This window comes from Taudactylus pleione, unplaced genomic scaffold, assembly GCF_031769625.1.
Source record: "Taudactylus pleione unplaced genomic scaffold, aTauple2 ptg002376l, whole genome shotgun sequence".
Taxonomy (NCBI): domain Eukaryota; kingdom Metazoa; phylum Chordata; class Amphibia; order Anura; family Myobatrachidae; genus Taudactylus; species Taudactylus pleione.
In genome coordinates, this window is record NW_028286764.1 from 231365 (window position 1) to 258355 (window position 26991).

The 26991-nt window shown below is 49.8% G+C and overlaps 1 protein-coding gene across 1 annotated transcript; it reads left to right on the top strand.

Moving 5' to 3' along the window:
• Positions 1-5563: 5563 nt before the first annotated feature.
• LOC148431362 (chymotrypsin-like elastase family member 2A) lies at positions 5564-25617 on the top strand. The gene is made up of 7 exons (XM_088466065.1): positions 5564-5603; positions 8610-8698; positions 18095-18192; positions 21482-21610; positions 24462-24598; positions 24877-25022; positions 25423-25617. Exons 1-7 carry the CDS (start codon positions 5564-5566, stop codon positions 25615-25617), a joined length of 834 nt encoding a protein of 277 aa, XP_088322191.1.
• The last annotated feature ends 1374 nt before the right edge of the window (positions 25618-26991 follow it).

Below are 26991 nucleotides of genomic sequence, written 5' to 3' on the forward strand. Positions count from 1 at the left end.
ATCTCTGTACACCCCTCCCTGCTGTGCATCCTATACAATCATCTCTGTACGCCCCTCCCTGCTGTTCATCCTATACAATCATCTCTGTACACCCCTCCCTGCTGTGCATCCTATACAATCATCTCTGTACACCCCTCCCTGCTGTGCATCCTATACTATACAATCATCTCTGTACACCCCTCCCTGCTGTGCATCCTATACAATCATCTCTGTACACCCCTCTGCTGTGCATCCTATACAATCATCTCTGTACACCCCTCCCTGCTGTGCATCCTATACAATCATCTCTGTACGCCCCTCCCTGCTGTGCATCCTAAACAATCATCTCTGTACGCCCCTCCCTGCTGTGCATCCTACACAATCATCTCTGTACGCCCCTCCTTGCTGTGCATCCTATACAATCATCTCTGTACGCCCCTCCCTGCTGTGCATCCCTCCCTGCTGTGCATCCTACACAATCATCTCTGTACACCCCTCCCTGCTGTGCATCCTATACAATCATCTCTGTACACCCCTCCCTGCGGTGCATCCTATAGAATCATCTCTGTACTCCCGTCCCTCCTGTGCATCCTATGCAACCATCTCTGTACACCCCTCCCTGCTATGCATCCTATACAATCATCTCTGCCCGTCCCTCCCTGCTGTGCATCCTATACAATCATCTCTGTACACCCCTCCCTGCTGTGCATCCTATACAATCATCTCTGTACACCCCTCCCTGTTCTGCATCCTACACAATCATCTCTGTACACCCCTCCCTGCTGTGCATCCTACACAATCATCTCTGTACACCTCTCCCTGCTGTGCATCCTATACAATCATCTCTGTACACCCCTCCCTGCTGTGCATCCTATACAATCATCTCTGTACACCCCTCCCTGCTGTGCATCCTATACAATCATCTCTGTACACCTCTCCCTGCTGTGCATCCTATACAATCATCTCTGTACACCCCTCCCTGCTGTGCATCCTATACAATCATCTCTGTACACCCCTCCCTGCTGTGCATCCTATACAATCATCTCTGTACACCCCTCCCTGCTGTGCATCCTATACAATCATCTCTGTACACCCCTCCCTGCTGTGTATTCTATACAATCATCTCTGTACACCCCTCTGCTGTGCATCCTATACAATCATCTCTGTACACCCCTCCCTGCTCTGCATCCTATACAATCATCTCTGTACACCCCTCCCTGCTGTGCATCCGATACAATCATCTCTGTACACCTCTCCCTGCAGTGCATCCTATACAATCATCTCTGTACACCCCTCCCTGCTGTGCATCCTATACAACCATCTCTGTACGCCCCTCCCTGCTGTGTATTCTATACAATCATCTCTGTACACCCCTCTGCTGTGCATCCTATACAATAATCCCTATACACCCCTCCCTGTACACCCCTCCCTGCTGTGCATCCTATACAATCATCCCTGTACACCCCTCCCTGCTGTGCATCCTATACAATCATCTCTGTACACCCCTCCCTGCTCTGCATCCTATACGACCATCTCTGTTCACCCCTCCCTGCTGTGCATCCTATACAACAATCTCTGTACACCCCTCCCTGCTGTGCATCCTATACTATACAATCATCTCTGTACACCCCTCCCTGCTGTGCATCCTATACAATCATCTCTGTACGCCCCTCCCTGCTGTGCATCCTATACAATCATCTCTGTACTCCCCTCCCTGCTGTGCATCCTATACAATCATCTCTGTACACCCCTCCCTGCTGTGCATCCTATGCAACCATCTCTGTACACCCCTCCCTGCTCTGCATCCTATACGACCATCTCTGTTCACCCCTCCCTGCTGTGCATCCTATACAACAATCTCTGTACACCCCTCCCTGCTGTGCATCCTATACTATACAATCATCTCTGTACACCCCTCCCTGCTGTGCATCCTATAGAATCATCTCTGTACGCCCCTCCCTGCTGTGCATCCTATACAATCATCTCTGTACACCCTTCCCTGCTGTGCATCCTATACAATCATCTCTGTACTCCCCTCCCTGCTGTGCATCCTATGCAACCATCTCTGTACACCCCTCCCTGCTATGCATCCTATACAATCATCTCTGCCCGTCCCTCCCTGCTGTGCATCCTATACAATCATCTCTGTACACCCCTCCCTGCTCTGCATCCTATACAATCATCTCTGTACACCCCTCCCTGCTCTGCATCCTATACAATCATCTCTGTACACCCCTCCCTGCTGTGCATCCTATACAATCATCTCTGTACACCCCTCCCTGCTGTGCATCCTATACAATCATCTCTGTGCACCCCTCCCTGCTCTGCATCCTATACAATGATCTCTGTACACCCCTCCCTGCTGTGCATCCTATACAATCATCTCTGTACACCCCTCCCTGCTGTGCATCCTATACAATCATCTCTGTACACCCCTCCCTGCTGTGCATTCTATACAATCATCTCTGTATACCCCTCCCTGCTCTGCATCCTATACAATCATCTCTGTACACCCCTCCCTGCTGTGCATCCTATACTATCATCCCTGTACACCCCTCTCTGCACTGCATCCTATACAATCATCTCTGTACATCCCTCCCTGCTCTGCATCCTATACAATCATCTCTGTACACCCCTCCCTGCTGTGCATCCTATACAATCATCTCTGTACGCCCCTCCCTGTTGTGCATCCCATGTAATCATCTCTGTACACCCCTCCCTGCTGTGCATCCTATACAATCATCTCTGTACGCCCCTCCCTGCTGTTCATCCTATACAATCATCTCTGTACACCCCTCCCTGCTGTGCATCCTATACAATCATCTCTGTACACCCCTCCCTGCTGTGCATCCTATACTATACAATCATCTCTGTACACCCCTCCCTGCTGTGCATCCTATACAATCATCTCTGTACACCCCTCTGCTGTGCATCCTATACAATCATCTCTGTACACCCCTCCCTGCTGTGCATCCTATACAATCATCTCTGTACGCCCCTCCCTGCTGTGCATCCTAAACAATCATCTCTGTACGCCCCTCCCTGCTGTGCATCCTACACAATCATCTCTGTACGCCCCTCCTTGCTGTGCATCCTATACAATCATCTCTGTACGCCCCTCCCTGCTGTGCATCCCTCCCTGCTGTGCATCCTACACAATCATCTCTGTACGCCCCTCCCTGCTGTGCATCCCTCCCTGCTGTGCATCCTACACAATCATCTCTGTACACCCCTCCCTGCTGTGCATCCTACACAATCATCTCTGTACACCCCTCCCTGCTGTGCATCCTATACAATCATCTCTGTACACCTCTCCCTGCTGTGAATCCTATACAATCATCTCTGTACACCCCTCCCTGCTGTGCATCCTATACAACCATCTCTGTACGCCCCTCCCTGCTGTGTATTCTATACAATCATCTCTGTACACCTCTCTGCTGTGCATCCTATACAATCATCTCTATACACCCCTCCCTGTACACCCCTCCCTGCTGTGCATCCTATACAATCATCCCTGTACACCCCTCCCTGCTGTGCATCCTATACAATCATCTCTGTACACCCCTCCCTGCTCTGCATCCTATACGACCATCTCTGTTCACCCCTCCCTGCTGTGCATCCTATACAACCATCTCTGTACACCCCTCCCTGCTGTGCATCCTATACTATACAATTATCTCTGTACACCCCTCCCTGCTGTGCATCCTTACAATCATCTCTGTACGCCCCTCCCTGCTGTGCATCCTATACAATCATCTCTGTACTCCCCTCCCTGCTGTGCATCCTATACAATCATCTCTGTACACCCCTCCCTGCTGTGCATCCTATACAATCATCTCTGTACTCCCCTCCCTGCTGTGCATCCTATGCAACCATCTCTGTACACCCCTCCCTGCTGTGCATCCTATACAATCATCTCTGCCCGTCCCTCCCTGCTGTGCATCCTTTGCAATCATCTCTGTACACCCCTCCCTGCTGTGCATCCTATACAATCATCTCTGTACACCCCTCCCTGCTGTGCATCCTATACAATCATCTCTGTACGCCCCTCCCTGCTGTGCAGCCTATACAATCATCTCTGTACGCCCCTCCCTGCTGTGCATCCTATACAATCATCTCTGTACGCCCCTCCCTGCTGTGCATCCTAAACAATCATCTCTGTACGCCACTCCCTGCTGTGCATCCTATACAATCATCTCTGTACACCCCTCCCTGCTGTGCATCCTATACAATCATCTCTGTACACCCCTCCCTGCTGTGCAGCCTATACAATCATCTCTGTACACCCCTCCCTGCTGTGCATCCTATACAATCATCTCTGTACACCCCTCTCTGCTGTGCATCCTATACAACCATCTCTGTACACCCCTCTGCTGTGCATCCTATACAATCATCTGTGTACACCCCTCCCTGCTGTGCATCCTATACAAACACTTACCTGAATCCCCGCTCCTGCCTCGCCCGCCGGGAGGACTCCGTCCTCCCGCTTGGTCCTGCTTCTACTATAGGAGAGACTTCATGACATCTCTCCAATTCACCCACTGCAGGAGCCAGAAGGTGGAGCTCATGAGTGAGATCCAGCCCAGAACGAGTGTACTACCTAGCGCTGGCAGCGTTGTGTTTGTTACTGTGTAGTGAAGACCGCACTCACTGCGGTCCACACTAAACTGACTGACTTTACCGGACCTGGACCGTGGCCGGCCGACCTGCCCTGAATACGTCACTGAGAGTGATAGGGCCAGGTCATACTTACAAACTCTCCCTGATTATCAGGAAGACTCCCTGAAATAGTAGCAATCTCGCTGTCTCCCTGAAGAGTCTGCCAATCTCCCTGATTACCTCGGAGACTTCAGTAGTGGGTGCAAGAGCCTCCCCACCTACTGCCCAGATGCCAACCAGTGCCGCCAGACCCGGTAAGAGAGCGCTGAGATCCAGCGCTGCCTGCTGTACTGTCCACATGTCTCTTGTTGACACTTTTCCATGAATGATATAGTACATGTGATGTTCAACACTCAAACCAATCACCCATGGCTATCTCTAGATCATCTGGGTTTGTACTGTTACCGGGATCAATTGTAACTTTCCACAACCTTTCACGCTTTAGTTGCATTTCCATAGCAATCTTCCATGTGATGTAATTTTCTGCACCTTAGTTTTTCACTTTACTTTAATTTCATGTCTAATTCTACCTGAAATGGACAAGTACATTGTAAATGTAGAACTTATTAATAACAAATTGTGTCTCAATATAAACTAGTGAAAAAAATAAACCTTTTGTAATGAGTAAAATGCGATTCGGTATATTCCTGATTATCTTCAAATCGTTGTTTCTTGCCAGATGGAAAAAGAAAATGTGTAACCTGGGCCTGAGTGTTACGTATACACAAACAAGATTAGTATAATGTAGATATTTTTGCTCTCAGTGTCGGTCAGTGTTCAGTACAGTAGTAGATTCAGATGGTGAGAAAAAATAAACATGTTTTCTGTTGTAGATAAGACTTATATTTAGCTTTCCACTGGGGGGTGTTCATGGGGCTATTTTAGATAAATACACCCCAAGGTGGGCGAGCTATAGCATTTCGACATGGCTTCCCTGCTTGCGTTGCTGCTGTTGGCTGTTGGAGGTATGTACTGTACTTCGGGGTTACAGATATTTGTGTTCTATATAGAATTAGTTTATTAAAGGTGATCAAAGTATGAGAAATCGGTCTTACTAACAGCCTGTAGGAATGTAGCATGTTATCAGCAACTGTATAGGACCATATGAACATCTTTTTGGGGAAAAGGGATGTGTTTTACTCTATAGGTAACTATGCCACAGCAGTCCAGTAGGATAGACCTCCGTGTAATGCAGGGGGCAGCCCTCGGGGTTCAGGCTTTATGTACGGTGTTTTAGAGCATGTTGCGAGTTCTGCCGGCATGGACTGTCCACCCGGAGACTGTTCCATCCTTTTTTAGGAGTCCTTAATGAACAGGATATATTGGTCTGTATTTTATGTTCTATAAAGGTCGCCTCACTGAAACATTATTAAGAGTTAAGGACATCTGTAAGCTAATCCACAGGGACAATGGCCCTCATTCAGAGGCGATCGTTAGTTGCAAGCGGTTGCACTGAATCAGGGCGGCCGCTTGCATCCTGAACGGCCGCCTCCTTGTCGATCGTTAAGCTGTGGGTTACCACCCACAGCTTAACGACCGACCAGGTTGAAGGTCGCGATGGTGATCACCATCGCGACCATCGGGGCTTACGACCAGACCCTAAGGTTGGGTCTGGGCACTCGTAAGTCCCAGGGAGCTTTCTGCTCTGATGGAGCAGGAAGCTCCCCACTGACATCACTGATGATGTCAGTGGGGCCGCCCACAAAACGGTAGGCATTCGTAAAGGAACGCCTCAGTTTTGGAAACCACCCCCTGGCCTGCCTACCAAATGGGGGCAGCTGTCGATCAACATCAACAGCCGCCCCTTTGGTAGCGAGCTCCGAAGCAACAGAGTTTCTCTGTCGCTCCGGGGCTTGCGCACGTGCAGTGCGGCCGCAGCGCGTGTGCGCAGGCCTAACCATCGAGTCGGTTATGAGCGCATCGGTGTTCGCGACCGACTCTGAATAAGGTCCAATATGCCAATTTGCCTGACACTTCTCATTGTGTCAGTAATGCTGGTGCATGTAGCATTGTAGCTGATTTATCATAACATCTATAATGTTCTAAAAATCTTGTCTGGACGAGTGAGTGTTCCCGTGAGAGTTTCTCCTGATTTTCAGACACAGAAATTTACTAAAGGCAAACACTGGTGTAATATCACTAATCTATCTGCAAAACACGGCTGAACATCAGACAAAACTTGTAAGCACTTTTCTTAACCAAGAATACTACACGGGGATTTACCTAGAATCGTGTCTGCTAACTCAGGGGCCTATTCATTAAACATTAAAATTCTGTGGAGATAATTAGCTTTAGAACTCTCATGGAGTTCTAGCTAATTATAGGTGGGATTCATCATTCCACCTCTCCATAACTATCTATTCCGGTACCTGTCATTTTTGCGATGACAGCTTTTCGGGAAATAGATACTTTTCCTGCCTACACCACCTTATCGCATCTGGAAACAGTGAGGCGCATGCGCTGTTACATCTGTAATACCAGCGCATGCGCAGCACTGCCTACAGATGTGGAAAGTTTCGTACCCCCCGCCCTCCCCCCTCCGCTTACCTTCCCCCCCCGACTTACCTGTCCGCGCAGCAGCCCCCGGCTCCGTCCTGCTGCTCTGTCATGTTGTTTCCCAGCAGACCACATGACAGATTAGAAAAAAAAAATAAATTTTTTTTCTTTTTCTAAACTTTCTTGTGCTCTGCTGGTGAGCACACATGACAGACCAGCCTCCGAAGCCTGAGGACGGAGCAGAGCGCCGGAGGGACTCGTCGGGGGACCTGCACACGCGGATACAGGTAAGTGGATTCTGCTATTCGCCACCTCACAGTGGCGAATAGTAACTGCATCAAATTCCGAAAATTCAGAATTTTCGGAATTTGATGAATACCACAATTTCCTCATCCCCATACTAATGTACTAAAGTACCCATACTAATGTCCTCATACTAATGTACTAATGTATGGGGAGTGTGGTAATTAACGCAGGGGAACTTAGCAAGGAGATATCTGTGGTATCTCCTGTGTTAAGTCTGTTCATGAATACCAAAATAACGTTATTTAAGGAAAATGTCCTTAAAAACGTTATTTTAGTGTTGATGAATAGGCCCCTCAATCGGAAATGGAGCAAACTTGGGCCAAAATAGACGTTTTAAATAGGCTCCTTCGCCAACAGCATGTTTAGCAGAGGCACAGCACGGATCAGTGTGATCTGTGCATGTTTCTGTATTTTATACTGTGATTAAGATCCCCCCCCAACTGTATAACGCTCGTTCTAGCCTGGGTCACTCATTTATTTATTTTCTGAAGACAGATGCCTACTGGAGAGGAGGACTGACCTGCGCCAGGGAGTATGTATGTAGTGTGAGTTGGGGTGAGTGTGAGTGCGGGAGAGTGAGTGCATGTGTAATAAAAGACTAGAACCTTCGGTGTGTGTGTCTTGTGTGTTGTTTTTATATTTTTTCCACAGTGGGGGTACTGGGGCCAGCGGCCTGCTGGCACTTGTAGTTCTAAGCTCGTAGGTATAATCACCGGTACTGTACCTGTAGTCCCACAGTGAAAAACAACATTAACCCTTTATTTACACCATTACCTCTGCACCTATCGGCCAGGAGCGCACGGAAAAGCCGCTGGTTAATGCTTGGCTGGGGGGGAGCTGGGGGTCCCCATTTTTTTCGGGGATCCCTAATTTCCCAGGATTGCCAGCCCTGGATTAACCAGTTTGGAGCTGGTTTACATTATGGCCCACGCTGTGTGTCTCCCTGCTGTAGTGTAAGCACCCCGGCTGATTCAGCCCGGTGCTGGTTAAAGAGAAATACGGGACCAGACACAATTCTTAGTAAATATACCACGAAGAGTTAAGGACAACTTTAAGCTAATCCACAGGGACAATATGCCAATTTGCCTGACACTTCTTATTGTGTCAGTAAGGCTGGTGCATGTAGCATTGTAGCTGATTCATGATCACATCTATAATTTTCTATACAGCGTACGGGTGTGGTATCCCCACCTACAACCCCGATACATCGAGGGTGGTTAACGGGCAGGCCGTAGTTCCCAACAGCTGGCCTTGGCAGGTAAGTGGTCGGTCTGCATGTTATGTCCTCTTCTGATTAATATTGTGTATTCTGATAGAGGGCCACTGTACGCTGCATAGAATTTGGGCACTACATAGAACCACACATGCCTACTCTCTCCCGATTTGGCCGGGAGCCTCCCGGAAATCAGGCCACGGGAAAAGCAGGCAAGCCTCCCAGCCCCTCCAGTCCTCCCGCAATGCATCCCGCAGCGGGGGGGGGGGGGGCTGATGATGCGATTCTCGCTGAATTGCGTCATCATGACCCTGCCCCCTGCTCCACAATACCTAAAATCTCTGCATTGTGTAGCGGGGGCGGGCCGAGAATAATGCGAGTACGTGATTCCGCCCCTAGCCACACCCCTAAATGTCGTGCAATGTCCCCGGCCACGCCCCTTTGCCGGCCCCGCCCCACTGCTAAGCCGACCTGGCTGCTCCTTCCCAGAAGGCAGGATATCGGCAAGTATGCAGAAAACTAAAGATTACACTGTGCAACAGTAAAAATGTATCTGATCTGAAAATAGTCACTTTGTCCTTATTGATCGCAGCAGGCGAAGGACTTATATGATATTTAAAACTCTCAGCTCTTGGTTTCGAGATCTAGCCCATGTATAATGATGTAGGGGTATTTTGTTAAATACTAGGGAATTTTGGCATCTAGAGAACATATAGGTTGGATACAGGAATACTGAGTCACTGTAGGACATGTTTTGTCCATCAAAGTCCTCTGGTTGATAAGACAAAAATTCTACTGGCCCCTCATCAGACTGGAAATTATGAAGACCTTTGTAGGGGATGAACAAAGATGGAGAAGCTTTAAAGTGTCTGTATAGAAAATGTTCACTTCTGAGTGATGCTAAAGGTGAGGAAGTCTCGTTGTTGGTCTGCAAACTCGTCAACTTCTTAATGATGAAGACTTCGACCAAGACCTCCAGGTTAATGAGAAAGCGGCTTGGCCAGCCTCTAATAGTGTTGAGCATGGCGTCTGGGGTAACAGAAGAGCTGGAAACTATCCTGAGATTGTGAAGAACTTCTAGAACAGAATCATCAATTACGCTGCAACATGTCACTCAAAATCCACTGACAGCTGCGTGCAGTGAGTGACGAGCACAGTGAGTGAGTGGACGACTTCCCTGACAGCTGCGGTGCAGTGAGTGATGAGCACGGTGAGTGAGTGGACGTCTTCCCTGACAGCTGCGGTGCAGTGAGTGACGAGTACGCTGAGTGAGTGGACGTCTTCTCTGACAGCTGCAGTGTAGTGAGTGATGAGCACGGTAAGTGAGTGGACGTCTTCTCTGACAGCTGCGGTGCAGGGAGTGACGAGCACGGTGAGTGAGTGGACGTCTTCCCTGACAGCTGCGGTGCAGTGAGTGACGAGCACGGTGAGTGAGTGGACGACTTCCCTGACAGCTGCGGTGCAGTGAGTGATGAGCACGGTGAGTGAGTGGACGTCTTCCCTGACAGCTGCGATGTAGTGAGTGATGATCACGTGAGTGAGTGGACGTTTCCCTGACAGCTGCGGTGCAGTGAGAGACGAGCACGGTGAGTGAGTGGACGTCTTCCCTGACAGCTGCGATGTAGTGAGTGATGATCACGTGAGTGAGTGGACGTTTCCCTGACAGCTGCGGTGCAGTGAGTGACGAGCACGGTGAGTGAGTGGACGTCTTCCCTGACAGCTGCGGTGCAGTGAGTGACGAGCACGGTGAGTCAGTGGACGTCTTCCCTGACAGCTGCGGTGCAGTGAGTGACGAGCACGGTGAGTCAGTGGACGTCTTCCCTGACAGCTGCGGTGCAGTGAGTGACGAGCACGGTGAGTGAGTGGACGTCTTCCCTGACAGCTGCGGTGCAGTGAGTGACAAGCACGGTGAGTGAGTGGACGTCTTCCCTGACAGCTGCGGTGCAGTGAGTGACGAGCGCGGTGAGTGAGTGGACGTCTTCTCTGACAGCTGCGGTGCAGTGAGTGACAAGCACAGTGAGTGAGTGAACGTCTTCCCTGACAGCTGCGATGCAGTGAGTGATGAGCACGGTGAGTGAGTGGACGTCTTCCCTGACAGCTGCGGTGCAGTGAGTGACGAGTGCGGTGAGTGAGTGGACGTCTTCCCTGACAGCTGCGGTGCAGTGAGAGACGAGCACGGTGAGTGAGTGGACGACTTCCCTGACAGCTGCGGTGCAGTGAGTGATGAGCACAGTGAGTGAGTGGACGTCTTCCCTGACAGCTGCGGTGCAGTGAGAGACGAGCACGGTGAGTGAGTGGACGACTTCCCTGACAGCTGCGGTGCAGTGAGTGATGAGCACAGTGAGTGAGTGGACGTCTTCCCTGACAGCTGCGGTGCAGTGAGTGATGAGCACGGTGAGTGAGTGGACGTCTTCCCTGACAGCTGCGGTGCAGTGAGTGACGAGCACGGTGAGTGAGTGGACGTCTTCCCTGACAGCTGCGGTGCAGTGAGAGACGAGCACGGTGAGTGAGTGGACGTCTTCCCTGACAGCTGCGGTGCAGTGAGTGACGAGCACGGTGAGTGAGTGGACGACTTCCCTGACAGCTGCGGTGCAGTGAGTGATGAGCACGGTGAGTGAGTGGACGTCTTCCCTGACAGCTGCGATGTAGTGAGTGATGATCACGTGAGTGAGTGGACGTTTCCCTGACAGCTGCGGTGCAGTGAGAGACGAGCACGGTGAGTGAGTGGACGTCTTCCCTGACAGCTGCGATGTAGTGAGTGATGATCACGTTATTGAGTGGACGTTTCCCTGACAGCTGCGGTGCAGTGAGTGACGAGCACGGTGAGTGAGTGGACGTCTTCCCTGACAGCTGCGGTGCAGTGAGTGACGAGCACGGTGAGTGAGTGGACGTCTTCCCTGACAGCTGCGGTGCAGTGAGTGACGAGCACGGTGAGTGAGTGGACGTCTTCCCTGACAGCTGCGGTGCAGTGAGTGACGAGCGCGGTGAGTGAGTGGACGTCTTCCGTGACAGCTGCGGTGCAGTGAGTGACGAGCGCGGTGAGTGAGTGGACGTCTTCCCTGACAGCTGTGGTGCAGTGAGTGACGAGCACGGTGAGTGAGTGGACGTCTTCCCTGACAGCTGCGGTGCAGTGAGTGACGAGCACGGTGAGTGAGTGGACGTCTTCCCTGACAGCTGCGGTGCAGTGAGTGACGAGCACGGTGAGTGAGTGGACATCTTCCCTGACAGCTGCGGTGCAGTGAGTGACGAGTGCGGTGAGTGAGTGGACGTCTTCCCTGACAGCTGCGGTGCAGTGAGTGACGAGCACGGTGAGTGAGTGGACGTCTTCCCTGACAGCTGCGGTGCAGTGAGTGACGAGCACGGTGAGTGAGTGGACGTCTTCCCTGACAGCTGCGGTGCAGTGAGTGACGAACACGGTGAGTGAGTGGACGTCTTCCCTGACATCTGCGGTGCAGTGAGTGACGAGCACGGTGAGTGAGTGGACGTCTTCCCTGACAGCTGCGATGCAGTGAGTGATGAGCACGGTGAGTGAGTGGACGTCTTCCCTGACAGCTGCGGTGCAGTGAGTGATGAGCACGGTGAGTGAGTGGACGTCTTCCCTGACAGCTGCGATGCAGTGAGTGGACGTCTTCCCTGACAGCAGCGGTGCAGTGAGTGATGAGCACGGTGAGTGAGTGGACGTCTTCCCTGACAGCTGCGGTGCAGTGAGTGATGAGCACGGTGAGTGAGTGGACGTCTTCCCTGACAGCTGCGGTGCAGTGAGTGACGAGCACGGTGAGTGAGTGAACGTCTTTCCTGACAGCTGCGGTGCAGTGAGTGATGAGCACAGTGAGTCGGTGGACGTCTTCCCTGACAGCTGCGGTGCAGTGAGTGACGGGCACGGTGAGTGAGTGGACGACTTCCCTGACAGCTGCGGTGCAGTGAGTGAGGAGCACGGTGAATGAGTGGACGTTTCCCTTACAGCTGCAGTACAGTGAGTGACGAGCACAGTGAGTGAGTGGACGTCTTCCCTGACAGCTGCGGTACAGTGAGTGACGAGCACGGTGAGTGAGTGGACGTCTTCCCTGACAGCTGCGGTGCAGTGAGTGCCGAGCACGGTGAGTGAGTGGACGACTTCCCTGACAGCTGCGATGCAGTGAGTGAGGAGCACGGTGAATGAGTGGACGTTTCCCTGACAGCTGGGGTGCAGTGAGTGACGAGCACGGTGAGTGAGTGGACGTCTTCCCTGACAGCAGCGGTGCAGTGAGTGAGGAGCACGGTGAATGAGTGGACGTTTCCCTGACAGCTGCGGTGCAGTGAGTGACGAGCACGGTGAGTGAGTGGACGACTTCCCTGACAGCTGCGATGCAGTGAGTGAGGAGCACGGTGAGTGAGTGGACGTTTCCCTGACAGCTGCGATGCAGTGAGTGAGGAGCACGGTGAGTGAGTGGACGTTTCCCTGACAGCTGCGGTGCAGTGAGTGACGAGCACGGTGAGTGAGTGGACGTCTTCCCTGACAGCAGCGGTGCAGTGAGTGAGGAGCACGGTGAATGAGTGGACGTTTCCCTGACAGCTGCAGTACAGTGAGTGACGAGCACGGTGAGTGAGTGGACGTTTCCCTGACAGCTGCGGTGCAGTGAGTGAGGAGCACGGTGAGTGAGTGGACGTTTCCCTGACAGCTGCGGTGCAGTGAGTGACGAGCACGGTGAGTGAGTGGACGTCTTCCCTGACAGCTGCGGTGCAGTGAGTGAGGAGCACGGTGAATGAGTGGATGTTTCCCTGACAGCTGCAGTACAGTGAGTGACGAGCACGGTGAGTGAGTGGACGTCTTCCCTGACAGCTGCAGTACAGTGAGTGACGAGCACGGTGAGTGAGTGGACGTTTCCCTGACAGCTGCAGTACAGTGAGTGACGAGCACGGAGAGTGAGTGGACGTTTCCCTGACAGCTGCAGTACAGTGAGTGACGAGCACGGTGAGTGAGTGGACGTCTTCCCTGACAGCTGCGGTGCAGTGAGTGAGGAGCACGGTGAATGAGTGGACGTTTCCCTGACAGCTGCAGTACAGTGAGTGACTAACACGGTGAGTGAGTGGACGTCTTCCCTGACAGCTGCAGTACAGTGAGTGACGAGCACGGTGAGTGAGTGGACGTCTTCCCTGACAGCTGCAGTACAGTGAGTGACGAGCACGGTGAGTGAGTGGACGTCTTCCCTGACAGCTGCAGTACAGTGAGTGACGAGCACGGTGAGTGAGTGGACGTCTTCCCTGACAGCTGCGATGCAGTGAGTGACGAGCACGGTGAGCGATGCCACCAGGACATATCAGCAATGGGAGGAAGATACTGGGGTAGGGGGAACGCTTCTATGCTCGCTGACTATTACTGGACAGTGAGAAGAGATGCCCCAGAAGCGAAGCACAAGCCACAAGGAAAGACAAAGTGCTCTCATGAATGGGCCTCTATGAGACAGTACTCTCAGTTGCTGTATGTTGTTTTGTTTTGCGAATGGTTGAAGTGAAATAACTGTTATATATGTTGTAACAAGAAAATATCAGGTTATTTTAAAACTGCTTTTCGCTATGACTATATACAGTGCATCCAGAAAGTATTCACAACGCTTCACTTTTTCCACATTTTATTATGTTACAACCTTATTCCAAAATGCAATAAATTCATTTTTGTCCTCTAAATTCTACGCACAGGGCCTGATTCAGAGCCAGTCGCTATTTGCGGTCGTTCGTTCTGGAAAAGGGGGTGGCTATTCAAATGAACCGTTTGCTCTTTGCGGTCTGTTCACGCCTCTAAGTATGAACGAGCGAGCAAAACTTGCGGTCGTAATTTTGAAAAAGACGCCCCCTGGCCGATCGCACCATACGTCATGTCCGCTGTTTATTATATTAATCGAGTACATCGAACAGCGTATCAACTGCTCGCTATTCTTGTGGTTAGTTTTTCCTACCACTATATTACGAGCAGTTATGACTAAAAAAAACCCAAATGACGTGGTCAATGACGCTTCTTTTTTAATTATGCACAGCCTTAAAACGCCCGTTTTGACCTTTAAGCACGCCTGCGTTCTGATCTCCACTCCCCGTTTTCAAGCACCTTCCCCTGTTACCACCCACATACGCCTCCTCCTGTCACTCAAAATAGCAGGCATTCGCTATTTAGCGAACAAACGATTTTTGGCCGCACTGACTGGTTCGCGCATGCGTATTACAATCCATACGCATGCGCAGATGTGCGAACATCGGTCAGAACAAACGAGCGGCCGCTTACGAGCGGCTCTGAATCAGGCCCACAATACCCCATAATGACAACGTGTAAAAAGTTTTTTTGCGATTTTTGAAAATGTCATAAAATAAAAAAACACTAAGAAATCACATGTACATAAGTAGTCACAGCCTTTGCTCAATACTTTGTTGATACACCTTTGGCAGCAATTACAGCTTCAAGTCTTTTTGAATATTATGCCACGAGTTTGGCACAGCTATCTTTGGGCAGTTTCGCCCATTCCTCTTTGCAGCACCTCTCAAGCTCCATCAGGTTGGATGGGAAGCGTCGGTGCACAGCCATCTTCAGATCTCTCCAGAGATGTTCAATCGGATTCAAGTCTGGGCTCTGGCTGGGCCACTCAAGGACATTCACAGAGTTGTCCTGAAGCCACTCCTTTGATATCTTGGCTGTGTGCTTAGGGTCATTGTCCCGCTGAGAGATGAACCGTCGCCCCAGTCTGAGGTCAAGAGCGCTCTGGAGCAGGTTTTCATCCAGGATGTCTCTGTACATTGCTGCATTCATCTTTCCCTCTATCCTGACCAGTCTCCCAGTTCCTGCCGCTGAGAAACATCCCCACAGCATGATGCTGCCACCACCATGCTTCACTGTAGGGATGGTATTGGCATGGTGATGAGCGGTGCCTGGTTTCCTCCAAACATAATGCCTGGCATTCACGCCAAAGAGTTCAATCTTTGTCTCTCATGGTCTGAGAGTCCTTCAGGTGAAGTTTTGCAAACTCAAGGTGGGCTGCCATGTGCTTTTTACTAAGGAGTGGCTTCCGTCTGGCCACTCTACCATACAGGCCTGATTGGTGGATTGCAGCAGAGATGGTTGTCCTTCTGGAAGGCTCTCCTCTTTTGACAGAGAAATGGTGTAGCTCTGACAGAGTGACCATCGGGTTCTTGGTCACCTCCCTGACTAGGGCCCTTCTCCCCCGATCACTCAGTTAGACGGCCGGCCAACTGTAGGAAGAGTCCTGGTGGTTCCGAACTTCTTCCATTTCTGAATGATGGAGGCCACTGTGCTCATTGGGACCTTTAAAGCAGCAGATATTTTTCTGTACCCTTCCCCAGATTTGTGCCTCAAGACAATCCTGTCTCGGAGTTCTACAGACAATTCCTTGGACTTCATGCTTGGTTTGCACTCTGACATGCACTGTCAAGTGTGGGACCTTATATAGCCAGGTGTATGCCTTTCAAAATAATGCCCAATCAACTGAATTTACCACAGGTGGACTCCAGTTAAGCTGTATTTTTCCTCATCTGAGTCTACCTAAACATAAAGCATCTAATCCTAACACAAATCTGCCCAGTGATGTGACTTCTCTTACATACCACACATTACCCCCTTCCTCTGAAATCGAATGGTAATCTTAAAGTGCATATGCAAAAACATTTGGGAAAAGTTAGTATCATGATTTTGACAAACAAATAATGAACAAGACACCTTCTGATTCAAAATCAGGGGCCCAGGTTTTACTTTGCATCACTTCTCTCACACCTGACCCGCGTCAGTGCGTCACTCAACACAAGGAACCCAAGGACCGCACCAAGACTAAGTCTAGTATACACCACGCTACTAAGTCAAGGTCCGTTCCCATTTGTCCCCAATAACCAAAGGACAACACTCTTTTGAGACACAGTTCTGACAGATAAATTCATACAGACAGAATATCTCTCATACTCTCATACTTCACCCATTTCTAACATATAACAACACATAAAACAGATGATTGATGATTGGTTAGTACAACTTAAACACTTAACTAACTTAACTTACCATCAACTTAACACTTTAAAACACTTAAAGCAGTTATATACTGTTTATCACAAACTTAACTCACTGTAACCTGAGTTCGTATTCCAAGCTTCTGATAGACACAGATAGAAGGGGTCACTGCATTGGAGACAATGAAACAATGAAGAGAAGGAGAAAAAAAATGGTATATTTACCTTAAGCCGCGGACTGTACTCCCTTGTAGCCAATGCATTGAGTCATTCAGCTAGTATCTCGTGTCACCAGATCATTGGATCCCGGACGAGCCCCCATCTGATAAGGAAGAATTCTTAGACCGTCAGTTTGTGATAAAACAGATATAGGTTTTATTACAGCAATACCTCCACTATTCTGCGCAGAGTAATGTGGAGGCTAGCACACAGAGTATCAGTCAGATCCCTCTGGCAATGTACCAGTAAATAAGGGATTTTATACACAACAGTTGCATAAATTACAAAATCATTAACAAGAGGGTGTTTACATGTATATTACAATCAAGATATTGGATTGGTTGATGCACAGGGAAAGGGTTGTGACAATATATAATAATGCATGTAACGGGGTTGGGTTTCTAAGTGAATGAGTAATTAATATCAGATAATGAGTCTGTGATCTTTGACATCTTATGCTCTGGTCATCAAGACATCTTAGATGGAATCTTCTCGAAAGGTTGGGGTTATCTCTTCAAGCAAACATGAAAATAGGCTCAAATGTATCACACCACAGTCTGACAGGCATCCAACTTCACATATCACGTAGTCCACAGTAAAATACAGTTTTATGACTTATTTTCTGATTATAAAAGACATTTTAACCCATATTCATCTGAATCACTGTAAAAGCTACAAACACATATATTAATATAAAACCTTAATAATTCCTTTATTTCAGGCAATACTGACTCCATTTTTATTTAACATCAACAAGTGGAAACAGGATGCACCTAAGCTCAATTTTGATCTTCATGGCAAAGGATGTGAATACTTCTGTACATGTGATTTCTTAGTGTTTTTTTTAATTAAATTTGCAAAAATCTCAAAAAATATTTTTACACGTTGTCATTATGGGGTATTGTGTGTAGAATTTTGAGGACAAAAATGAATTTATTCCATTTTGGAATAAGGCTGTAACATAACAAAATGTGGAAAAAGTTAAGCGATGTGAATACTTTCCGGATGCACTGTAACCGAGGTACATACAACGCAAGTAGCGTAGCTCAAAAACTAAAGCTAATAAAAACAACCTGAAGTCATATTCATTTTTCTTGACGTGAAACTAGTAGAGTATGACTATTTTTAGGAAGGAAACAAATGAAAAGTATTTTTTGTTGTACAGTGTAATTTATCATCTGATACACTGTTACATCACAGCTGCACAGTTTACTTGCGCTCAGTACAATTGTGTCTTACTGACAGGTGTCGGTCCAGTACACATCTGACGGATTCTGGTATCACACTTGTGGTGGAACGCTGATCTCATCAGAATGGGTCCTGACCGCTGCTCATTGCATCACGTATGTATGTGATACCATGGTCTCTTGAGGGGTCGTTTAACTGATATAGGTCTGATGCTCTTTAAACCGCTGGTGCAGACATACTTCCGCCACACTTAATTACTTACAAGCTCATGATATTAGTGTTTTTCCTGATTTATCCTAGTGATTACACTCATATTGTGAGGATACCGGGTGACCTGGGTATCCCAGGGTTCAGGGATCACACATTGGAGCAGGTTAAAATGAAGGCAAGATGAACTTTATTCATGGAGACACAGAAATCCAGCAAACAGTAAGCAGGGTTATATCAGTACAGTCCACTCAGAGTTTAGCAAAGTCTTTTCCAGCTACAATATATCTCCTGCCTACCTGGCCAACAATGACAGCTGTAGCAGGGCACACAGAGCTGCAATTTATCTCCTGCTTACCTGGACAGCAATGACAGCTGTAGCAGGGCACAGAGATGCAATATATCTCCTGCCTACCTGGCCAGCAATGACAGCTGTAGCAGGGCACACAGAGCTGCTCTATATCTCATCCCTACCTCGTCAGCAATGACAGCTATAGCAGGGCACACAGAGCTGCTCTATATCTCCTGCCTACCTGGCCAGCAATGACAGCTGTATCAGGGCACACAGAGCTGCTGTATATCTCCTCCCTATCTGGCCAGCAATGACAGCTGTAGCAGGGCACACAGAGCTGCTGTATATCTCCTCCTGAGGTTTGGCTGTAGGAGTAAGAGCCGGCTGCGGTGCCCATGATGTGCAGCTGTGAGGGTTGGCTGTGGGAGTAAGAGCCGGCTGCGGTGCCCATGATGTGCAGCTGTGAGGGCTGGCTGTGGGAGTAAGAGCCGGCTGCGGTGCCCATGATGTGCAGCTGTGAGGTCTGGCTGTGGGAGTTAGAGCCAGCTGCGGTGCCCATGATGTGCAGCTGTGAGGGCTGGCTGTGGGAGTTAGAGCCAGCTGCGGTGCCCATGATGTGCAGCTGTGAGGGCTGGCTGTGGGAGTTAGAGCCAGCTGCGGTGCCCATGATGTGCAGCTGTGAGGGCTGGCTGTGGGAGTTAGAGCCAGCTGCGGTGCCCATGATGTGCAGCTGTGAGGGCTGGCTGTGGGAGTTAGAGCCAGCTGCGGTGCCCATGATGTGCAGCTGTGAGGGCTGGCTGTGGGAGTAAGAGCCAATGAGGCTCCAGTCTATGGTAATGGATCACAGGTTGGCCGTTGATGGTGTTGGCAGAAATCCCTGTTCACAGACCCTGCAAAGGAAAAGAATAATAAAGAACAACAGTAACAAATCAACAAAACACAAGCAGGTACCTTACCAACAGCCTAACTTTAATGGGTGCCTGAATGCGGGAGACCAATGACGAAATGACAGGGTTACATAACACCTGACATTTCCTATTAATGGTGCCTACTCGCTGACCTGGGGCTTAATGCCTGCCTAACCAGATGCCAACAATTGCTACAGGGCCTAGTGCCCTTCTGAGCTACAGGTAAGTATTGGGGTTAGGCATAAGGGGGAGGGTTAGGCTGCGTGGAGGGAGGGTTAGGCTGCGTGGAGGGAGGGTTAGGCTGCACGGAGGGAGGGTTAGGCTGCGGGGAGGGAGAGTTAGGCTGCGGGGAGGGAGGGTTAGGCCGCGGGGAGGGAGGGTTAGGCTGCACGGAGGGAGGGTTAGGCTGCGTGGAGGTAGGGGTAAGGCTGCGCGGAGGGAGGGTTAGGCCGCGGGGAGGGAGGGTTAGGCTGCGCGGAGGGAGGGTTAGGCTGCGGGGAGGGAGGGTTAGGCTACACGGAGGGAGGGTTAAGCTGCGCGGAGGGAGGGTTAGGCTGCGCGGAGGGAGGGTTAGGCTGCGCGAGGGAGGGTTAGGCTGCGGGGAGGGAGGGTTAGGCTGCGGGGAGGGAGGGTTAGGCCGCGGGGAGGGAGGGTTAGGCCGCGGGGAGGGAGGGTTAGGCCGTGCGGAGGGAGGGTTAGGCTGTGAGGAGGGAGGGTTAGGCTACGCGGAGGGAGGGTTAGGCTGCGGGGAATGAGGGTTAGGCTGCGCGAGGGAGGGTTAGGCTGCGGGGAAGGAGGGTTAGGCTGCACGGAGGGAGAGTTAGGCTGCGCGGAGAGAGGGTTAGGCTGCGCGGAGAGAGGGTTAGGCCGCGGGGAGGGAGGGTTAGGCCGCGGGGAGGGAGGGTTAAGCCGCGGGGAGGGAGGGTTAGGCTGCGCGGAGGGAGGGTTAGGCTGTGTGGGAGAGGGTTAGGCTGCGTGGAGGGAGGGTTAGGCCGCGGGGAGGGAGGGTTAGGCTGCGCGGAGGGAGGGTTAGGCTGCGGGGAGGGAGGGTTAGGCTGCGCGGAGGGAGGGTTAGGCTGCGGGGAGGGAGGGTTAGGTTACGCGGAGGGTTAGGCTGCGCGGAGGGAGAGTTAGGCTGTGCGGAGGGAGGGTTAGGCTGCGCGGAGGGAGAGTTAGGCTGCGCGGAGGGAGAGTTAGGCTGCGCAGAGGGAGGGTTAGGCTGCGGGGAGGGAAGGTTCGGCTGCGCAGAGGGAGGGTTAGGCTGTGTGGGAGAGTGTTAGGCTGCGGGGAGGGAGAGTGAGGCTGCGCGGAGGGAGGGTTAGGCTGCGCGGAGGGAGGGTTAGGCTGTGTGGGAGAGGGTTAGGCAGCGCGGAGGGAGGGTTAGGCTGTGGGGAGGGAGGGTTAGGCTGCGCAGGGGGAGGGTTAGGCTGCGGGCAGGGAGGGTTAGGTTACGCGGAGGGTTAGGCTGCGCGGAGGGAGAGTTAGGCTGCGCGGAGGGAGGGTTAGGCTGCGGGGAGGGAGGGTTAGGCTGCGGGTTGGGAGGGTTAGGCTGCGGGTTGGGAGGGTTAGGCTGTGGGTAGGGAAGGTTCGGCTGCGCAGGGGGAGGGTTAGGCTGTGTGGGAGAGGGTTAGGCTGCGGGGAGGGAGGGTTAGGCTGCGCGGAGGGAGGGTTAGGCTGCGGGGAGGGAGGGTTAGGCTGCGGGGAGGGAGGGATAGGCTGCGCGGAGAGAGGGTTAGGCTGCGCGGAGAGAGGGTTAGGCTGCGGGGAGGGAGGGTTAGGCAGTGTGGGAGAGGGTTAGGTTTAGGCTGCGGGGAGAGAGGGTTAGGTTTAGGGGTAGGGTACTCACCGCCGGGTGTCGGTATCCCCTAACCCTGTCGGGATGCCGACATCAGGATTTTGACTGCCAGGATCATGAGCACCCGGATCACGTACCCAACCTGTTGTAATGTTCCTTTATATGCGATATAACTGTACAGTATTACTAAGGATGTGGGGCCTTACCTAGGAATATAAATATGTTCTGTTTCCACCCCACAGCTCTTCTCGGGTGTACAGAGTGCAGGCCGGGAGGCACTTCCTGCAACAGAGCGAGCCACAGGCCACAACAGTCAGCGTCATCACACTCATTAACCACCCCAGATGGAACCCCAATGTCCTGTCCAACGGGTAACTATCCACAAAAGCTCGGCCTCCTACCTGCAAAGTCTACTGCCTTCATAGCTTACAGAAGGGCTCATTCGGCGTGATCGCATGCAGCCCCTTCTATGCCTCTGTCTGATTGACCGGCAGAGGAATTTAAGGGGCGATGTGGGGACGGCCGGCGTTCCTGGAAACGGGGGCATGTCCGCCCCATTTTCGGGAGTAACAAGGCCAGGGGCTGCGTCCATAGAGCCAGTTTCCTGGCCTCGCAAGCCGGCCAGCCTGAGTAAGCTCGGTCGCAGTGCTGGAATCACAAATGCAGCAGGGGGTGTAATACAGGGGTATGTCATACAGGGGGTGTCATACAGGGGGTGTCATACAGGGGTATGTCATACAGGGGGTATCAAATAGGGGGTGTCATACAGGGGATGTCATACAGGGATATGTCATACAGGGGGTGTCATACAGGGGGTGTCATACAGGGATATGTCATACAGGGGGTGTCATACAGGGGGTGTCATACAGGGATATGTCATACAGGGGGTGTCATACAGGGGGTGTCATACAGGGATATGTCATACAGGGGGTGTCATACAGGGATATGTCATACAGGGGGTGTCATACAGGGATATGTCATACAGGGGTATGTCATACAGGGATATGTCATACAGGGGGTGTCATACAGGGGGTGTCATACAGGGATATGTCATACAGGGGGTGTCATACAGGGATATGTCATACAGGGGGTGTCATACAGGGATATGTCATACAGGGGGTGTCATACAGGGATATGTCATACAGGGGGTGTCATACAGGGATATGTCATACAGGGGGTGTCATACAGGGATATGTCATACAGGGGTATGTCATACAGGGATATGTCATACAGGGGGTGTCATACAGGGGGTGTCATACAGGGATATGTCATACAGGGGTATGTCATACAGGGATATGTCATACAGGGATATGTCATACAGGGATATGTCATACAGGGATATGTCATACAGGGGTATGTCATACAGGGATATGTCATACAGGGGGTGTCATACAGGGATATGTCATACAGGGATATGTCATACAGGGGTATGTCATACAGGGATATGTCATACAGGGATATGTCATACAGGGGGTGTCATACAGCTGGAAGATGGCTCCCGCAGTGGGAGCAGCAGCAGCCGATGAGAGTCTGACAGACTCTCAGCGGCTGCTGATTACACCAAACACGCAGCTGCCGGCTCCGGCGTCTGTGTGTTTGTGCTGTGTAGCGCTGACCGAACTCCGTCCGGTCAGCGCTACACACTTCACTCGAGTATAAGCCGAGGGGGTACTTTTTCAGCACAAAAAATGTGCTGAAAAACTCGGCTTATACTCGAGTATATACAGTAATAAAAATCAGATGCTGCTTAAACGCTTCTATTAAAAAGAAAATTAAACTTTATTTATCCTTTAAATAGCTGCGTTAAAATATTGTTACAAAAAATGCGCCCCTTATTATGAGAGATTATTACATCCTCGGTAATCTTATCTTAATGGATAATTACATGCAAAAATGATGTTCTTCCTAGAGGCCTAACCTGTCCCGTCTTCATGGGAAAGCAATACCACTTACATCACTAAGGATCCCAGCGTTACTTTGTAAACTGGTGACATCTGGGGCTAAATTTACTAAAAGTCGGTTTTGGTTCCATTTAAAATCGACCAAAATAAAAACCAACAGCCTCGCAAAATCAACCACAGTGTTTCTATTCAAAATAGATCATTTACTAATAATCGATTGTGGGTTCCATTCTAATTTCGATGGTGCACTGGTTTCTATCTGAAGTTCTAAATGTGTTCTATTAACTCAAATCGACCCCAAAATCGACCCAAATTTATATAAAAGCATTCCTATTGGCCCAAACATGTCACATGCACTGTATTACCCACTAACACCTTCATCCCAGTGCTAATTTGCACATCCTCGATTTTTTTAAATCATTGCTACGCCTTTACATGCCTGATGTATACAGACAGCGTTCCCCACAGGCTTCTCTCCCATGTAGTTTCCCCTCATAGTGAGTTTCCAGACAACTCTACATGATTTAAAATAAAATAAAACTGTTACTAATGGTTCTATCCAAAATGTTGATTTTGGGTCAATTTTCAAATCGACTGTTGGTAAATAAGCGTTTTCTACTGATGAATATGGGGACGTACCGATGGTCTGTGTGTGAAGTCAAATTTCTGGGGATTTTGAGTCGGTTTTCCCATTAATAAATACCTTATTGTCATAATCACCACCAATTCAGTTCAAAATCACCACAAAATAGAATGGAATTGAAAATCGACCCTTAGTAAATGTACCCCCTGGATTGCAAAGAAGGGTTATGCACAGAATTAATGTGGCACCGCTAAGCATACATCTGATTATTAGTGCCAGGGTGCCATGTTGACTTGTGTATAAGGGGATTTAAACTCCGGCACCTGATACATCTCTTATGGTGCATACACACGATCAGATTTTTCCTTCAGATATGAACGATAACGATTTAAAAATCGTTCAGTCGTTCATATCTGAAGGAAAATCGTTCATATCTGACATGCCTGAACGATGGACGATCAACGATGCGCGTTCCCGTTTGTCAGATAACGATATCTGACATCTGATGGGTTTGCAGTCAGACTTGGACGATTCCATTCATTTTAATGTAGTCAAAAATCGTTCAATCGTTCAAATCGTTCAAAACTTTGGTAAAATCGTTCAAATCGTTTAATCATTCAATCGTTCATCTGACAAATCTGACAAGTCTGACAAATCTGACCGTGTGTACGCTCCATTATTGTTACACTATCAGTGCACTAACTGAGCTTCCACAATCTTTACTGTTCAATCCAACAGAAATGACATTTCCCTCATCAAGCTGGAAACACCCCTGGAATTTAGTGACATCATCCAGCCAGCTTGCTTGCCCGTTGCCGACTACATCCTGCCCCACAATTTTGGCTGCTACGTTACGGGCTGGGGCAACATTCAGAGTAAGTACAAAATTGGATATCAGCTGCGCAGATTGACCAACAAATGATGCAATTGTGGCGCTTTCAGTTGTATCACCCTCAACGATAAAACAACCTCGGCTCCTTCCCATCTAAAAAAACTGTAGCTGGTCTGTATTAGATGTTGCCATAAGCTATCTTGGATATGCCCCAGGATATTTTGCATACTCGTTCATTAGTGAATGGTCAGTTACTATGCGTATGGGGGTGTGGCTTTTGTGTGACAACCCATGATGCATTGCGGTTGTTGTACATTTCAGCTGAAGGACCCTCACCCGATGCCCTGCAGCAGGGTCTCCTCCTGGTGGTGGACCACGAAACTTGTAGCCAGTCTGACTGGTGGGGAAATTCTGTGAAGACCATCATGATCTGCGGTGGAGGAGATGGCATCGTGTCCAGCTGTTACGTACGTGATACACAGTACATAAATTTGAGTCACCGTAGCCTATTTTTGGCATTTCAGATTTTATATTTCCCATGCACTGCCTAATTTTTGTAAATATATTCCAAGTGCCACGGGGCCTTACTGATGTTCCTACCAAGGAACCCCATGTTTCTTTATTTACCAGAACAAAGTTGAAACAAATCTAACAGGTTGAAGTCCCACCTGTCTGACGTGCCCCTTTGGTTACACGTACCCTCTGCTGAGGAACCGTGCCGTAGAGTATCATGAGCAGATCATTTCTGGAAACGAGTCATTCCATCTTTCTTTCCAATGAACGCCAATCAATCGTCTTCCTTTATAAGCTAGCGCTTGATCATTAAGATGTAAGCAACGCATTTTACTTTTCGCTTTTATCTTCAAGGGAGACTCCGGAGGACCCCTGAACTGCTTGAACGATGAAGGTGCATGGGAGGTGCACGGCGCGGTCAGCTTCGGTTCCTCGCTGGGATGTAATTACTTCCAGAAACCCTCAGTCTTCACTCGTGTCTCGGAATTCAACAGCTGGATCATCTCGGTAAGGGTCTGCTCAGTACACCAGATGGAGGCCGGAGCCTAGATACAGTATTATATTACTATAAGGCGCCACAGGGGTTCAGTAATGCTGGGGAATAAAACTGGCAACAGGATACAATTAGTTGTGTCTATATACAGACAACGGTTTGGTAAAGAATATAAAAAAAGGATAATTAAACAAATTATGTTTTTATCTTTCAGACCATGGAATCCAACTAGAGGCTGCGGATTACAAAAAAGCAGAATAATGTTACACCGACGGTTTTCCGCCATGTTACAATTTATGCTTCCTAATTTGCATAATAAAAATTGATAAATCAAATTGATTCTTATTTCTGTAATCATAAAATGATTATTTTTCTTTTACTGGACACAGTGATATAATGTTAAATTATTTAAGAGGGCCTGTTGGATTTCAATTATGGGGTATACTCTGTACCAGGCGGGCACATCTGAAGGGCAAAGAGGAAGCCAGGCCAAGGAGCGAGCTCTCTACTCCGACAGCCCAACGTACCATCCAAGCCGAACTATCAGACTGCGCTTATTCCTGGTCCTCTATAGGTCACTGGCGGGAGGACGGCCTGGGAGAGCCTATAGTAAATAGCGCACAATTCTGAGCTCTCTCCTGGAATTCCGGGGTGACAAGATAACAGCAACGTCAGGGCATCACTAATACCAAAAAATAGAATTAATACATTTACCACAAAGCCACTTTAAACATGAGGCTGCCTCTTTACCGACATCATATTACATGACAGCATATTATACGACCAAGCATGAATACTAAAAATAACACAAAATAACAAATAAGGATGCTGTATATCCAGGTGTGTCTGGGTAAAATGATCAGCATTTCAATTTTATACTGCAAGCACAGTGATGGGAGTCATCTCCTTGCAGAATCCTGATTATCCCCCGATGTGGGGTTTTGAGGGTAGCAATATACAGCCAGGCTGGCGCTGCCAGGTTTATAAGTCATATGTCTATGACTCACTGTATACCCCATCTGTGTCACCCGTCTGTCTGCCCCTCACCTTTAGAATGTAAGTCATTTGTTTATGTACTGTATAAGGCGCTGCGGAACCCTTGTGGCGCCATATAAATAAAGGATAATAATAATAATAGTACATGCCACACAGAGGGTGCACAGGGCCTAATTCAGACCCGCTCGCGAGCGCTGAGCGCACGCAAGCGGGTCGATGTTGACCAAGTGCAAATGCGCACGACGGAGGCGGCTCCGTCGTGCGCATGCTCGAGACCCGAATAATGACGGCCAAGCTGTCGCTATGGGTCTCGCACCAAAGGGGACGTGCTGTCGATGGTGAGTGACAGCACGCCCCCTTTGGTGGGCGTACCGGGGGCGTGGCTGCAAAGACGGAGGCGTTCCCATGGGAACGCCTACCGTCTGGGGTCGGCC

Excerpts from the sequence above, each read along its gene's own strand:
- LOC148431362 (XM_088466065.1), top strand. The coding sequence starts at position 5,564 with ATGGCTTCCCTGCTTGCGTTGCTGCTGTTGGCTGTTGGAG. Across the intron at positions 18,193-21,481 it reads ACCGCTGCTCATTGCATCAC|CTCTTCTCGGGTGTACAGAG; the intron begins GTATGTATGTGA and ends TCCACCCCACAG. Across the intron at positions 24,599-24,876 it reads GGGCTGGGGCAACATTCAGA|CTGAAGGACCCTCACCCGAT; the intron begins GTAAGTACAAAA and ends TGTACATTTCAG.